The 15,266-nt window shown below is 46.4% G+C and overlaps 1 protein-coding gene across 1 annotated transcript in view; it reads left to right on the top strand.

The window, feature by feature from the left end:
• LOC142900265 (neuropilin-1a-like) overlaps nt 1-13,430 on the top strand; it is a 62,435-nt gene extending 49,005 nt beyond the window's left edge. Inside the window, exons 11-18 of the mRNA XM_076044446.1 lie at nt 2,487-2,631; nt 4,458-4,637; nt 4,982-5,026; nt 7,172-7,309; nt 8,527-8,828; nt 9,609-9,705; nt 9,802-9,846; nt 10,415-13,430. Coding sequence (XP_075900561.1) covers nt 2,487-2,631; nt 4,458-4,637; nt 4,982-5,026; nt 7,172-7,309; nt 8,527-8,828; nt 9,609-9,705; nt 9,802-9,846; nt 10,415-10,689 — 1,227 coding nt within the window. The 3' untranslated portion in view covers nt 10,690-13,430. The remainder of the gene's footprint in view (nt 1-2,486; nt 2,632-4,457; nt 4,638-4,981; nt 5,027-7,171; nt 7,310-8,526; nt 8,829-9,608; nt 9,706-9,801; nt 9,847-10,414) is intronic.
• Nucleotides 13,431-15,266: the final 1,836 nt, after the last annotated feature.

Here is a 15,266-nt window from a genome sequence, read left to right as displayed (position 1 = left end):
CTGAGAATTCCCATTTCAGCGGATGAAAAGGCAGAGGAGTGCTCTCGCTATGACACACCTTCAGTCCCTCCCAGAGTTTCTTAAATCATTCAAGATCATCGTCATTACCAGATCAAATTCTGCATTTGAGATCATAAATCAGGTATGAATCAGATACCTGCCACTCTGTCTGTAGATAAGATATGATATTCCCTGCCATTATGAAAAAAAAAAAAAAAAAAAAACAGCGACTGCACATTTTAATTATCAGAATTATTATATTTTAAATAAGCATTTTTATATTTATTTGACCTCAGGAGTTGTTATATCTCACTTCCTGTCAAAGACTCTATACAAAGTATCATCATAAGGCAGTGAAAGTTCTTCATGGAGAATATGCTGCACATCCATGTGAATCCTTCAGCAAACAAAAGCTTTAATTACGACTTTGCTTTTTCTTTGCATCCCTCAAGAAGTGTTGTTTACTCCCTGCCGCATAACAGGATTGCATCAAGCATAACTATGGGTTAAGAAGACATAAATACAAATGAAGCGAAGTGAGACAAGGGCAACAAATCACAGCCACACATCAGATCCATCCTCTGTGTCCAATCACGTCGATGCGTGAGGTCTCCCGAGATGAACGGAGGACGGTTTCGAGGTTCCACTTCCTCCCTTCCATACACACACCGTCTCTTCCGGTGGCAGTTTGGTGGCTGAACGGAAAGAAAATTACACAGGACTCGCATTGCGTCATGGTTGTTGACATGAAATAACCCCCCCACCGCTGCTGCGTAATTGTCTAATTCCTGGAAGCCACCGGGCGGCGGCTCCACCGGCCGCAGCGCCGCCGCCGGAATGAAGCGCCAAACAGACGGGTAAATTACAGGCTGCTGTTCCCGTCGGACCCAGTCTTTGCCGTTTGTTCGTTGGGTGCTGCTTGTGCGACACACTGTGGGAGCGGAACCTGCGGCTCAACAAAAGGCATTCAGGCGACAGCATTTTAAAAGAAGAAGAAGAAGAAGAAGATGACGGCCCTGTGAAGGAAGTGTGGAGGAGGAAGAGATCTCGGTTATCTTGCGTCCACCAGCCTCCTCTGCTCTTCCATCTGTTCCCAGCCTTCACGCTGGCCTCCACAGCTTCTGCACCTCAAGACGGAAGTCTAGCAGGGAATCCTCCCATTGGATTTACTCACTTAGTCCGTCAGCCAGTTAAAGAAAGGATCCAATGTGGAGGTCGTCGCATTGCCGTGTGCTCAAATCTGCAGGTTGAGCGCAGCAGCAAATCAGTCCCATAGTCGCATTGAGGAAGAAACACTTTCCTTGCAATGCTCTTACATTTCTGCTCTGTTTTTCTTCATATTGTCTTCCAGTTGTAGGCCCAGTCTGTCATATTATTTAGTATAGTATTAAGAAATGAATACCTGCAGTGCTTGTTTATTGTGTGCAGTGTGATGCCCCCGGCCATGCTGTCACGCTAGTTATTGCCATTAAACAATAAATTGCGACCGTGCAAATGGTGCCGTCGCGGTCGTCTCCTGGAAGTGGACCTGCTCTTCAGCTTCATTTTTATTGCTTGTTATTAGCGTTGTGCCTTTGAACACGCATGCATTTCCCATTTTATGCCCGTAGATGCCCCGTAAAGTCTGTCTGATTGAAAGAAAGGGAAAGTAGCGGCACCGTCATCTTCTCAAGATGACGTCACAGAAGCAACATGTGGCATTGAGAGATTCTCGCTGCCGCTGGAGAGATAAGGAGGCATCCAGTCGATGCTGAACAGCGTCATGGCAGCTCGGGCGACTTTCATTCTCATCCTGGAGGAGGAGGTTCCTGTCAGTGATTTAAGGGCCCCACTTCCTGTGATCGGCCGGCCCTGTTGCCGCCAAATCCTCCTCCATGTGTTCCAGATGGTAGAGACAGATGACGAGGCAGGCGAGGCGCCGCTGATTTACAGAGGGCCAAGATGTGGATATGGATCCTATAGAAGAAAAAAATACTTTCATAAAATGCTCCCAGTTTTTCATTACAAAAGTACAATATTCTCCTTGTGGCATAGTTGTTTTGTGTCCACAACCGTTTATTCTGCTGTTAGCTGCTGCTCAGCTGCCGCCATCCATCAGCCATCGGCCAACATGCTGGAACATTCTTTGCATTTTTCCCTCCTATCTGAATAAAATCTTGGTGCGTTTCACTTCAAGTTCTTGCTTTGATATAGGAGCTGCGTGAGCGCCGAACTTTGCGATGCAGATCAGCCTCGGTAGTTTGGTGTGGCAGCCCCTTATGTGGAGGAAATCCTTTTCACATGTGCCGGTTTAACGTTTCACTGCTGATTTCCTGGCGTTTGTCAGAAAAGAAAGAGATTTACATCCGAAAGTTAACAATTCTGAGATTTTACTTGGATTGTCAGGGCTGATGATGATGATGGGGCTGATCTGATTTGCGCTAAGTCACATCACGAAGTCGGCTAAGAGCGTGCGTGCCTCATGATTTCTCTCCTCTCTCTCTTAGATTTTCTTCGGTAATCAGAACCACGACACTCCAGAAATGAGGCCGTTTGGAACCCTGGTGACCCGCTTCATCCGGATCTACCCGGAGAAAGCCACCACCGAGGGAGTGGGTCTCCGGCTGGAGATGCTGGGCTGCGATCTAGATGGTGAGTGCCGGCTACAAAATGTAGCTCTGAAATCAATAAAACCTCGTTATTTATTAATATTCGAAACACAGCAGGTGGGATTTAATGTGTTTGGAATTTTTATAGCTTTTTCATAGAAATGTCATTTTCTATTGCCTGGGAGGTTTGGCTGTATATGCATTAACTCTGAGTAACAGTAGCTAAAGTCTAAATGAGAATCACTAACCGCTAATTTAAGGTTTTAAATTCAAGCAGCCAGTTAAACTCTACATTTGAAAAGGTGTTAACACACTTCTTTTCTTCTATTTGGCTCCCTGTCAATGGTGTATTAGGCCCAATGCAGGGAAATTACTCATGGACTGTGAAATGGATAGTTTTGATTTCAGAGACTGCACAACACAACTGAAATGTATCATCTGCGCAATATCAGCATGCGCAGTTTACATACAGAAGATATCTTCTCGAGTCACATTCATGTTTGGCCAATCACGTGGTGCCTTACTGCCCCCAGTGGTCGCCTGTGGACATGCTAGTGGCTAAGGTTACTCACTGGCAATCGGACTGAGTGGAAAGTCGACGTGATAGTTGAAGGAAAGTTGTTTTTTGGCAGAATTATTGAAAACTGGACTTCAGTGGAGCCGTGTTGGTTCCCAGTCAGTGTGTCAGCTGTAGTGAGGCCTATGTCTCTCTCTCTCTCGCTCTCTCTCTCCCTCTGTCACTCTCTCTCTTGCGCTCTCTGTCTCTTCCTCTCTCTCTCTCTCTCTCTCTCTCTCTCTCTCTCTCTCACTCTAACCGTTCCACGTGTTCTCCTGTTTTCACGCCGCCCCACTTCTGTCCGTGTTAAACACCATGCAGGTGTGGCATGACGAGGTAACAGTGTTCAACAGGCCGGAAGCGCTTTGCGTTGTCGTGTCGTCGTCGGCTTCAGCCGGTCGACCAATCAGTCAGCGAGCAGAGCAGCCGACAGCTGACACGTCGGGGCTGCTTATCGGCGCTTTAATTAGGGAGGCGAGCGGAGCGGGAGGCCGACGCACGGCCGCGGCTGCTGCCTCCCTATCTGCACGGCTGCAGCGGTCAGGGCGGGACCATGTGCACACGTGTGTGCGTGTAAGTTAGCAGAGCAGAGCAGAGCAGAGAGGAACAGATGCAGGGAGGCAGAGAGACCTCAGGAGTATCCTGTTGCCCTGCAGGGGGGGGATAAGGATCAGCCAGAGCAGGAGAGGCTGCCGACCAGGCAAGATGCCTGTGTGTGTGTGTGTGTGTGTGTGTGTGTGTGTGGCAGAGCAGACTGAGTGAAAGGAGGAGAGGCTGAACAGGTAGGGAGGTAAACCTCCACTTGGCTGTCAGTGGATTCATTCGTTTGCTCCTCAGACCAAAGACGTTGCTGCGATGTGGTGAAGTTTTGCAAACTAACCACCAGCTGCCTCAACTGGACTATTAAGGACTGAAGGGACTATAATTAAAGGAACTTTAAATTTGTGTTGTAGTCAAGGCAGTACCAACCGAGACCAAGACTTTATGTATGACAGAAAAAAAATGACCAGCATCATTTTTAAATTCTAGTTTGCTTCTAAATAGAACAGCAACATCTCTTTTCAGCAAGTTATCTGTTAGTAAATCTCTTTGCTTTGCCAGCTATTTTGAACCATTTTCAAAAAAACAACTTTGCTTCTTAAAATGAAAAATAAATTGACGAGGAATAAGGGGCTGTGTCACTCTGGGTGTCACAAACAGAGCATAAAATGGCAGCAGCTGGATTCTTTTTCTCTGTTATCTGTCATTGTTGTGTTGGCTGAGTCTTGACCAATCTCCAGTACTGCAACCCTACTTTATATCTGCCCCTTCAGAGGTCACCACCGTGCCCCCGCCCACCACTCCCGCTGCCTCCACGCTGTCCATGACGACGTTCGGGGCGACCACCACGGCGCCGACCACCGTCCCCGGCACAACGCCGGCCGACTGCGACGAGAGCCGGCAGGACTGTGGCGCGGAGACGCACGCCCCCGAGGAGTACGACACAGTCACAGGTCAGAAATCCTGTTGGTCTTCCCCTTTCAGCTCAAGGGGTTCCAGTGTCCGAAAGTGTCCAATTGCACTATTAAAGGCAGAAACCGGCCTGTTTTTCTACCTCTGTCACGGTCAGACGGAGCAAAATTACCGTTTGACAGTGAATATTTTCCTCCAGCAGTGTAAAATAAAACCTGCCTTCTGGGTAGGACCTGTTTAATTCTCAACACTTCCTCGAGCTGTCGGCCTCGTTATTGATTTTCTGTGAGCCGAGGTGAGGCGAGCATGTGCCGGCATCTGTGTGGGCGGGACCAACCCGTCCGACCTTTGACCCCCACTCTGACTGTCCCATCTGCTTTTGCAGTGGGAGGCACCGCGGCACCCGAGCCCACCACGTACTTCATACCAGGTAAGGCCTCGCGCCGCAATCTGCTCCTCTTCTCATCTTTCACTCCGTCCATCTCTCCTCCTCTACCTGCTGTTCCCACCTCACCCCGCGGCCCGCCTCACATTCTCACTCCTCTAAAGCCCCTTTTCGAACCCTTGGCTTCACCGCTGCCGCTGCTGCTGCCGCTGCTGCATTTACTCTGAAAAGCCTTAGCTTGTTTTCTTTTTCTTTGTTGTGATAGAGCTCTTTCAGAGTTGGCAGCGACGCAGTTGAAATGATGGTAGAGGACAGAAAGGAGGCAATACAGCTTCAAAAACAAACCAGACAGAGATATTCTGATATTAAAGGACAGAGAGACGGAAACAAAACGAGACGGGGGGGGGGGGGGGGGGTAGAAACAAGGAGCGACAGAACAAGACAAATCGCTCCGGGCTGCCAGGGAAAGCGATTAAACTCCGACCATTTGTCAGAAGGACGCGTTTTATTAACCTTCAAACAACTCGAGTGACGCAGCAAAAATATTTCCACGTTTGGTTTTGTTTCTTTGTGCCGTTGTTTCCGTTGGGACCAGACATCCTAAGATGCCAGCTCTCTCTCATCTCAGCTCACTGATGATCACTGATGTCATGAACCATCAAAACTGGCCTCCATCCATCCTTCCATCCATCCTTCCATCCATCCATCTTCAATACCTGCTTCTACCAGCTGGGGTCTGCTGGAGCCTCTCCCAGCTGTCAAAGGCACACAGAAAGGCCCCTGGCCCTGGGGATCAAACCAGCAACCTTTTTGCTAACCACTGCACCACCGTGTCACCCGCTGGCTTACATGAAGGTAGACAAATAGAGCCTGGATGTAGCTCCGCCTCCTTCCCCTCCAGAGGAGGAGCCAGTCCGGCTGTACTCTATCTGGCTGAGGTTTTCAACATGGACGTTCAAGAGTTCAGATTTGAGCCACATTGTTCGTGGAGCTGAGCAGCCGATGCACTTCGGGGGTGGAGGTGACGGAGATGAGTGGCCATAGAAAGTGGCAGGCGGAGGCGTCCGTGACAAATAGACAAGACGGACAGGTGGAGCGCATAACAAAAGGCACGAGCTGGGGGCTGGGGGATGGAGGATGAGGATGATGAGGAGGTGGAGCGGTGGGGAAGGAGCCGAGGTAGCAGAGGAGGAGACGAAGAGAGAATAAAGGCCTCCTGGGTCTCAATTAGGTGGCTGGAAGCATCTCGTGAAGACAGCTCGGGGTCGCAGGAGGGCGACCGGCTGCACGGTCGACTCTGCATCCCATTAGCGTCTCAGAAACAGCTCTGGAGCCGGTGAAAGCTCACACAGCACGGCAGAGGGAGCGGGGGGGCAGTACAGGAAGCGTATGGTTCTCATTTTCACCCTCGGGTTTTTATCAGGCTGGGCTTCATCTGCCACTTGGTGGCGCCGCTGCCTCTCTTTGAGCAGCGTCCCTCCATCCGTCCCTCCATCCGTCTGCCTCCGCAAGCTGATCTCAAAATGATGTGAACATGTGGATTGTTTTAAATTGGAGGCGACGTCAGTTCCTGCCCTGCAGCACGTCGCACCACATCCATTCAGCCCTCTCAAGGGGGCAGCAGAGAGTCTCCGATCGCTTTGTCAGGTTGTACAGAGAGGGAGGTGTTGTGACCATGGATGTATTATAAGAACTGGATACCGGACTGGCAATATGGCGGCGCCCGATTTTTCCCAGTGGACACTCGAGGTACTGCAGAAAAAAAATCCCATGGGCCCAAAAAGCATTTTTCCTGTTGACCGCAATACAAAAGATTTAAACGCCTTGAAAATGACAGACAGGGCGACTGTAATGTTCCTGTGATTCCCTCAGTCATGCAGTCCCATTTTACTCCAAGAAATTGATCTGCTGTTTAATGTAAACCTTGGAAAAATATTTGTTTTTGTTGCTGTTTTTGTTCATTTATTCAGATTCTTCTTCCATTGATGGTAAGATTTTCTTAAACAATAGTTCCAGGCTCATCAAGTCCCATCCCATCATCTTGCCTCAGTTTCAATGCAACCGGATCAACTCATCTGCTGCTCTGTCTCTCTGTCTCTCTCTCTCTCTCTCTCTCTCTCTCTCTCTCTCTCTCTCTCTCTCTCTCTCTCTCTCTCTCTCTCTCTCTCTCTCTCTCTCTCCGTCTCCCAGCATACGTCTGGTTCGCCTGCAACTTTGACTACTTGTCCTTCTGCGGCTGGACCAGAGAGGGCGGGTCGGGTGCAGAGTGGCTCATCCAGCCCTACGGGACGCCCACCGTCCACCGAGGGCCGACGCACGACCACACAGGTAGGACAGCTCCGCTCACCTTCATCCTCTGCTGCTGCTGCTGCTGCTGTTGCTGCATCTCTAGCAGCCTCCCTGGATCGAAAGTTTTTATTGTTTGTATCTTTCCCTCCGGAAACGTTGTGTTCTATCGGTGCCGCTGCCGCTTGACATCTGCGTTTTTTGTTTTCGGGGAACAAATGAGCAGAGACGTGAGGACAGAACTATGCCAGAGAATCAAAACAGACTTGGACGGAAACCATGCGGAGCGTTTACAAATTGAATAGGCAGCCTTGAAAGAAGTTGACTTTGTAAAAGCTCAGATTTATCGCTATGCTCCTGCGGCCTTCTCCCCCATTCAAAGTCGGCTGATGGATGCTTTTGTGTGCAGACGGCACGTCGCTCTCAGATGAATAGCTTCACCTTGATTTCTTGACTTAACCAGATCGCGAGCGAGGGAAGGGAGAAAAAGATAGAGAAACAGACGTCACGTTTGTTCTGAGTCCTTGTTGTCTGCGAACTGCTCTCTGAAGCTCTCCAAATGATTGCCCTCAGGTGTGAGTGAAGCTCCATGTTGCACCAATGCGCGAGTTACATAAAACATTTATGGGGGGGGCGGGGGGGGGACATCTGCAGATGAGCACCTCAGTGTTTACACTCAGGAATCAGGGATGGGTTAAACAGAAGAGCAAGCACATTAACGTTCCAGCTCCCCATATTAGCCGCTTTCAGATCTTCATTTTTCAGCCTAATAAGGAATTTCATCTAAAGAATAAACAGAAAACAAGCCTCCTGCGTCACTGCACCTTCTGCATGCTTGGAAGAGGAGAGAAACAAGGAAATTTTCAGCTGAGGCGGAGATAACACATAGGCAGGAGGGGGGCGGGGGGTTGTCGCTGACCTCGGAGAGGTATGGATGAGGTATCAGTGCCCTTTGTGACATCACCGAGGGGTGATTCCCAGAACCGTATGTTTGAGCACATACTTATCTTAAAGGTCGACAAAGCAGAATGAGTAAAGGATGGTCTTTCATCATTCCTGGGGAGTTTCACTGACAGGACGCAGACACAGATTAACACTTGAAGGGATTTTTGCACGATAAAAAAAAACACAGGAAGCATCAGTCATACCGGCTCTTATCTTTCTATAAATATTCATCAAGAAGCATGCACATCTGCTGCTGCATCAACGGACCCCCGCCACAGACCGCCTCGTAACTTTTCTTATGCCGCCCTCTGCAGGCGGCCAAGGGAACTTCATCTACATGCAGCTGAGCGACCCGGACCTGCCCAGTAAAACGGGCGAGGATGCCGTCGCGGAGGAGAAGGTGGCGAGGCTGGCCAGCCTGCCCATCACGGCGCCAGACAGCGACCTCTGCATGTCCTTCTGGTACCACATGTTCGGTGAACACGCCGGCACGCTGCACATCAAGCAGAGGAAGGAGGCGGAGGAGGCCCGGATCCTGAAGACCGTCAGCGGCCACCAGGGCCGGCGGTGGAGGGAGGGACGGGTGTTGCTGCCCCACTCCACTGTGTCCTATCAGGTAGGGAGTCCTGAGGAAGCAGAGGTGTGAACATCGCTTTTTTTAAAGGCCACGGTTGGTCTCATCAGGCCAACTGACTGAGTTCTGAAGAAGAAGAAGCAGAAGAAGAAGAAGAAGAAGAAGAAGAAGAAGAAGAAGAAGAAGAAGAAGAAGAAGAAGAAGACCTTTGTTGATCCTACTGTGGGGACATTTGCATAATTACAGCAGCAAAACTGTATAGGGCATTCATTTGAGAATTATTTTAATTAAAGAAATAAGGCAATAAAAATAAAATATTTGTAGGTTGAATCTACAGCTATTTACGTAATGAAAATAAATAGAATTTACTACACCTTTGAGAAAATGTGTAGTTGTTAGGGGATGGATTTTATTGAGTACAGTTGTACAGCCTGATGGCTGGTATCTGTTGGCATGAAAGTTAATTAAAAAAATACACATAGTTTTTGTCTGATGAAGTCACAAAATAGTACATGTTATGTGTAAATATTTGCGTTGAGATGTTAAGATGATAAAAATAGGCATGTGTCTACAGCAGCAGAAAGGCACCCGGCAGTGACACTGGACAGACAGAGAGCTCATCCAATCACCTTCCAGATTGACAGGATGTCAGAGTTACTTTAATCAAAGCCTGTTGATGAAATTCCTGCCACCAAATTTAGCTTCTCTGTCGCCTCTTGTTTTGCTGGCTGCCCGAGTTTGAACAGAGGCCGCATACTTTTAAATGTTCCTTTTGCATGACTCGATGCCGTTCGTCACAATTTGTCTGTGGCCGGTTTTCAGGTGATCGTGGAGGGCGTCGCCGACAGACGCAGCGCTGGTCACATCGCCGTGGACAACATCCAGATCCTGGATGGACTCCACCCCCTGGACTGCAAAGGTGTGTGTGTGTGTGTGTGTGTGTGTGTGTGTCACTTTTTGTTATGAGTCGCCACAGGGTTCTTAATGAACAGTGTCCATTCTGGTTTCCCTCCAGATCTAGAAGCACCAACGTCGCCGACAACTGAGATCTTCATCCTGCGTAAGTGCACCGCCAACACATTTCCTGTTTGCGCTACTGGGAATTTATGAATTATTCACTAACCCCTTTTTACTCAGTTTTTGTATTGATAGAATTCATTCAAAGACAGAGGTTATGTTTGGCATTTCAATAAATAAAGACATCTCCAGTTAATCACACCATAAGCAGAAAAGGGTTTGCAACCTGCACTGCAAGCGGCCACCAGGGGGATTCATAGTCATGCATCTTTTCTCAGGCACTTTTTGTTCCCTCCATGTATTACGCACTGTGTAGATTCCATTTATTCATAAAATAATATTTCCTTATGAATTGTTATTTCTAAGCACTTTAAAATTTTGTACATGCAAGATTACTAATTTTTGAAAATGTTCAGTTATAACAAAAAATGCTTAAAAAAATGTTAAATTGTTTGTTTTCTCCATTAAATTTCTATTTGTTGAAGTCTATTCTGTCCAGACTCTTGCCAATTAGAACTGAAACTAGTGAAACAAGGGTCTAAAAAAACCCCTAAAACATTGATAAGGTTTGACTAAGTTCAAAGCTATGCTAACTCTCTCCTTCCTTGCAGCCTTGGACTCCCTCTCTCAGGACAACAGTGAACTGGGCGGCCCCGGCAACATGCTGAAGACCCTGGACCCCATCCTCATCACCATCATCGCCATGTCGGCGCTGGGCGTCTTCCTCGGCGCCATCTGTGGCGTGGTGCTGTACTGCGCGTGCTCGCAGAGCAGCATGACGGACAGGAACTTGTCAGCCTTGGAGAACTATAATTTTGAGCTGGTGGACGGCGTGAAGCTAAAGAAAGACAAGATGAACGGACAGACAAACTACTCGGAGGCGTGAAGCCCAGACGCAGAAGGGGGCGGGGCCGCCGCCGGCCGCTCCGCACAGGACACGCAGCGCAGCCAATCAGGCGGGAGGAACACAGGGCTGAAGCCACCATTGGGATTGCAGGGTGGGCTAAAAGTGAGCCAATGTAATTTTTTTCTCAGGAGTGGCAGTGGAAGGGACTGACCTGTAGGGGGCACTGTGTATAAAGAACCTGTACAGCAAAGAAAAGAAGAAAAACTAAGGATTCTATTTGATTTATTTTCTTTCTTTCTTTTTTTGTCGGTGTGCTCCATTGATTTTGTGTAATCTCATGCTGGTGTTGAGACCAATTCAGATGAAAGTATCAGAAAAAAGTGTAGATTTGATTTGTTTGTTTATCCCTCCGTCTTTTTACAGACAACATAGTTTCACATCAACTGTCGAGTCGACAACCCTGGATTTACGTCTGCCACATCCATATACATCTTTATCCAAGGAGTGTGTGTGTGTGTGTGTGTGTGTGTGTGTGTGTGTGTGTGTGTGTGTACATGCGTGTGTGTGTGTGTGTGTGTGTACATGCGTGTGTGTGTACATGCGTGTGCGCGGGCAACCCCATGGTGGCCTGTGTCCAGATCCAACAGTGCCTTTTTTTCGTTCCCCCGACTTTTCTGTTGCCTTCTTTTCTGCTGCTTGTTTTCTCACCGACCGGCGTTCCGTCCAGGGTTCCTACACGTGCCGAGGCAAAAACGCATTTCTACTTCTCCAGGTTGAGATTATACAGCGACATTTGTTTTTGTTTGTTTGTTTGTTTTTGTGTGGAAGTGCACTGACAGACTATCTGAAGAAGCTCCTCTTGCCTTGATGTTCACTGTCGTCAGGCTGTTGCCGTCCAAGTTCAGCAGCTAAAGCTTTGGTCAAACTACGGAATTTTTGGAGAAGGAACAATGTGTAGGAGCCCTGAATGCCTCATTTTTCATGGCACATGACACATCCAACATATTGTAAATAGGTTTTAATATATTTGAGCGCCTTTTTCTATAGAAAAAGACAGCAGTGCAGCAGTATCCTTTCTGTGTTTGGAGGCAAACTCCATCCAATTGGAAGAAATGTACAGAAAAAAAAAAACTTATTTTATCAGACTGAGGCACAGTCTGTGTGTCTCCTGTGACGTTGTTTGCCTTTTGGGTTCCGCTTTCTTTGAGTTAATGGAGAAATGCCTCATGGGAAGCTGCTTGTTTCGTACAGGGTAACAAGGGACAACATGACCACATCCAGGATGGATCATCCCCGGGTCAAAATGTTTTATATCGCTGACAGCAAAACATTTCTAGCCGTCACGTCATAACTGTGACATCTGGAAGCACGATCGTGACCAGCAGGAGCCGCCGTAGAGACCTCCAGTGTTTCTTTGCACTTGTCCTGTCACCTGAAGTTGAGACTCGCTGCTCCATGGCAACTATTTCAAGAGAAGTTCTACAGTTAAGTCAAATCTTGCTTGAAACCGGGGACTGACTGCAGAATTGCGTTAGGTTTTTGCTTTTCTCCTGTGACCGCCAACACAAACAAGTTAGTCTCACGTTCATTTCAAAGACCTGCTTATCACAAAGCCCACAGAGGTCATCGGTGGCAGTGAGAGAGAGAAAAAAAATGCTGTTTGTATGATGAACTTTTATTCCAGCTATTGGCAACAATTTCATACATTGTAAACGCTGCAAAAAATAAAAACAAAAGCTGTTCTATTGTAACTGTTTTTTGTGTTTTAGCTTTTGTGGCTAAATGTGAAGTGATAGTGGTCACTAGGTGGCAGGATTGAGTCTGGAAAGGCTGAACTGAAATGTCCGGCTTGTGATCCTCTGAGCCGAGTTCAGGCTTTGAAGTTTTATATTTGAAGAAAGCAGCATGTGTCCAATTGAGCTGCTTTGGTAAGTTCAACTGGGCTTCTTTTTTTACGTAGCAGGATAAGGTAACAAAAATAGACAGCCAGTTGAAATATCAGACGTGTTCAGGTCAATACTTGAAAGTCACACGTTTGATTTTCTCTGCAGTCAGACTTGTGTGTTTCCAGCTTTGGGTGTTGAAATTCAATTTGCTTACATCATTAAAGCTTCTGTCCCCTTAGAACAAGAAAGGATGCTGCAGCACTGGATGCGAAAACAAATGTTGCACTGATATATTTAATGAAATGTTTGGGGCTTTTTTGAAAAAAGAAAGTCTGTTTTATGATGTTGATATACATTTGGAAGGGGTTGGGAGGGAGGCAAGGACAGTGTTATTGTTGCTTCTGTTAAGCGATGTTTCTAAATCTGTGAAGTACAAATTTGCAGAGATGTTTTGGTTTGCGATTAAAAAAAAAGCTTCTACGGCGTCTCCTTCAAATGTTAACGGTTTTATTTACTTGGTATGATATCACGCTGTGGTTTTGTCACTGATGTACGTGTCAATGATTTGTCTTTCTCAAAAACTTTCTTTGTATGACGAGAGGTTTTATTTTTCAGTAAAGGCTTCTGTAATTTTTTGCTGTCTCAGACCCAGAAGATTAAAAGAAAAAAATCTCAAGAAGAAACTTGATGCAGTTTTTCTTTTCTTTTTTTCTTTTTAAAAAAGTGAAAGCGATGATAAAGGAAAGCAGTGAGGCCTTAAGTGACTAAAAGTATTGTTTGTACTTCGACTTCCTGCTCAGCAAGCACCCACAATCATCCGTCTTTGTTGTCTCGGACTCCCATCATGGACTATTACATTCCAAAGAATTGGATCAAATAAATGTTTTAAGTAAATCTGCTCCGTGTCTTTTCTACTTCAGAGATCACAGATGGGTAGGTGCAGGACTGCAGTTTGTTCCAGATAAAACAGAACATATCCCAATCAGTGACTGACCAAAAAGTCAGTCAATCCAGCAACTTCACAGGTGCATGAAGTTACAAAAAGTAAAGACAGAAGTAAGAACACAACAATTGCAATAACATATTTACATCCACGCACCTGAAAATAGTTTAATCATCCACAATTTATCACAATTTGAAATGAAGTACTTCTTTTTATGGAATGAGTACTTTAAATACTTTAACCATTGTTGTCTTTGCACCTCATGTGTAAATGGAATCCTGCATTATTTCAGTGACGGATGGGGAGATATTCGCCTAATCTACACTAGGTGGCACTTCACTTGGGGAAGTCGGGGTGCTAATGAAAATCTATTCGACCTCCGTGTCTAGTTGTGGTAAATGTTCCTCATGTCATATCACCAGTGCATTTTCACCTTGGTCGGTCTGCGGTCAGCTTCACTTTAATGGTTTGGCAATCTGCAGCAGTGTTGGCGTCGAACTGGTTTTTACTCCGTCAAGTTATTTCTCGTCAAAGCAGAAAAATCCACAAATCCTTAAATTCGCTTTGTGTTAGGCAACGCCCAAACTCGGAACACGTAACAACTGCTAAAATGCTATAGATGTTTGGATGTTATGCATAGCATTTAATGTTCAACATTAGCAAGTGGAGACATCGCGTTCAATGTTCCTGTTTAAAAACAAAACACAAAATAAACCAACGCCCGCAGCCTGCATGCGATTTCTTCTGTGGTGAATTCTTCTGGTGGATTCAGGTGATGTAGATGTTGAAGGAGTCTTCACTGACACAGACTTAGTTGGATAAAAACTGGTTTATTTCAAAGAAGTCAAGAGTCAGACAGGCACCATGGAAAAGCCTGGGGATGTCTCTGGGCCAGATGTGAGCAACTCCAATGATGCTTCGCTCGCATCTCCTTTTATACCTCCCAACAAGAAGAGGAGGAAGATCCGGGATATGGGGAATGTATGCATTCCATAGTTGCACCCCCAATGGCCATCTGGTCTAATCTGATAACAGTGATAGTAACAAACCCATACATGAACAATAAGTCCCCTTTTTGGGAGGTAGGCAGCTTGCGAGTTCACATTCTGCCATGTATCAAATGGTGTCCTATGCATAGGAAGACAGCAGTAGTTTCAGACACTACACTTCTTTTGACCACGTGGTGTCAGCATTATTCACTAAAATTAATCCAGCCTCATCCGTTTAATAAGTGAACTGTATTATGTTCGTAGATAAATTGCCTCCGTTCTGTCAGGATATGTTTTCTTGAACAGCAACATTTAGCCAGACAGTTGTAGACTTCCTGTCATGTGGTTTTAAACTTCCTGACTCGTGATGCCACAGCACCACAGTTCCCGCCACGCTGCCTTAGCGGTTGACCCTGAGTTTCTATGCTGCATAGTTTAAGTTCAGGTCTGTGCTGCACAGCTTGGGCCACAGTACTCAAGTTGTGTCTCATCTAGCTGTAAGATCTTATAGCCATTTAATTTAAAGTTTAATTTGATTTAAACTAAGAGTAATGAATGATAGCAGAAGTATGCGTTTCACCAAAATGATTGTGTGTGAGGACTCTAATTTTGTCTACTCCTGTCATGAGGGAGGTAACGTCTCCGTTCTTCCTGTATTACAGAGGAGTGCTGATGCTGATTTTTATTATGATTTCTTGTATATTGTTTTCATTCTTTTCATTAAGCACAAAATTGTGCATGTACAGTACAGTACCATGCTCATATAAAGGCGTGTAATGGATCTGATTGTCCTACCAT

The sequence above is a fragment of the Nelusetta ayraudi genome, unplaced genomic scaffold, assembly GCF_046127955.1.
Source record: "Nelusetta ayraudi isolate G7.1 ecotype Tasmania unplaced genomic scaffold, CSIRO-AGI_Nayr_v1 ptg000081l, whole genome shotgun sequence".
Classification (NCBI taxonomy): domain Eukaryota; kingdom Metazoa; phylum Chordata; class Actinopteri; order Tetraodontiformes; family Monacanthidae; genus Nelusetta; species Nelusetta ayraudi.
The sequence above is the reverse complement of the archived record's forward strand: the minus strand, read 5'-3'. Positions and strand labels throughout refer to the sequence as shown.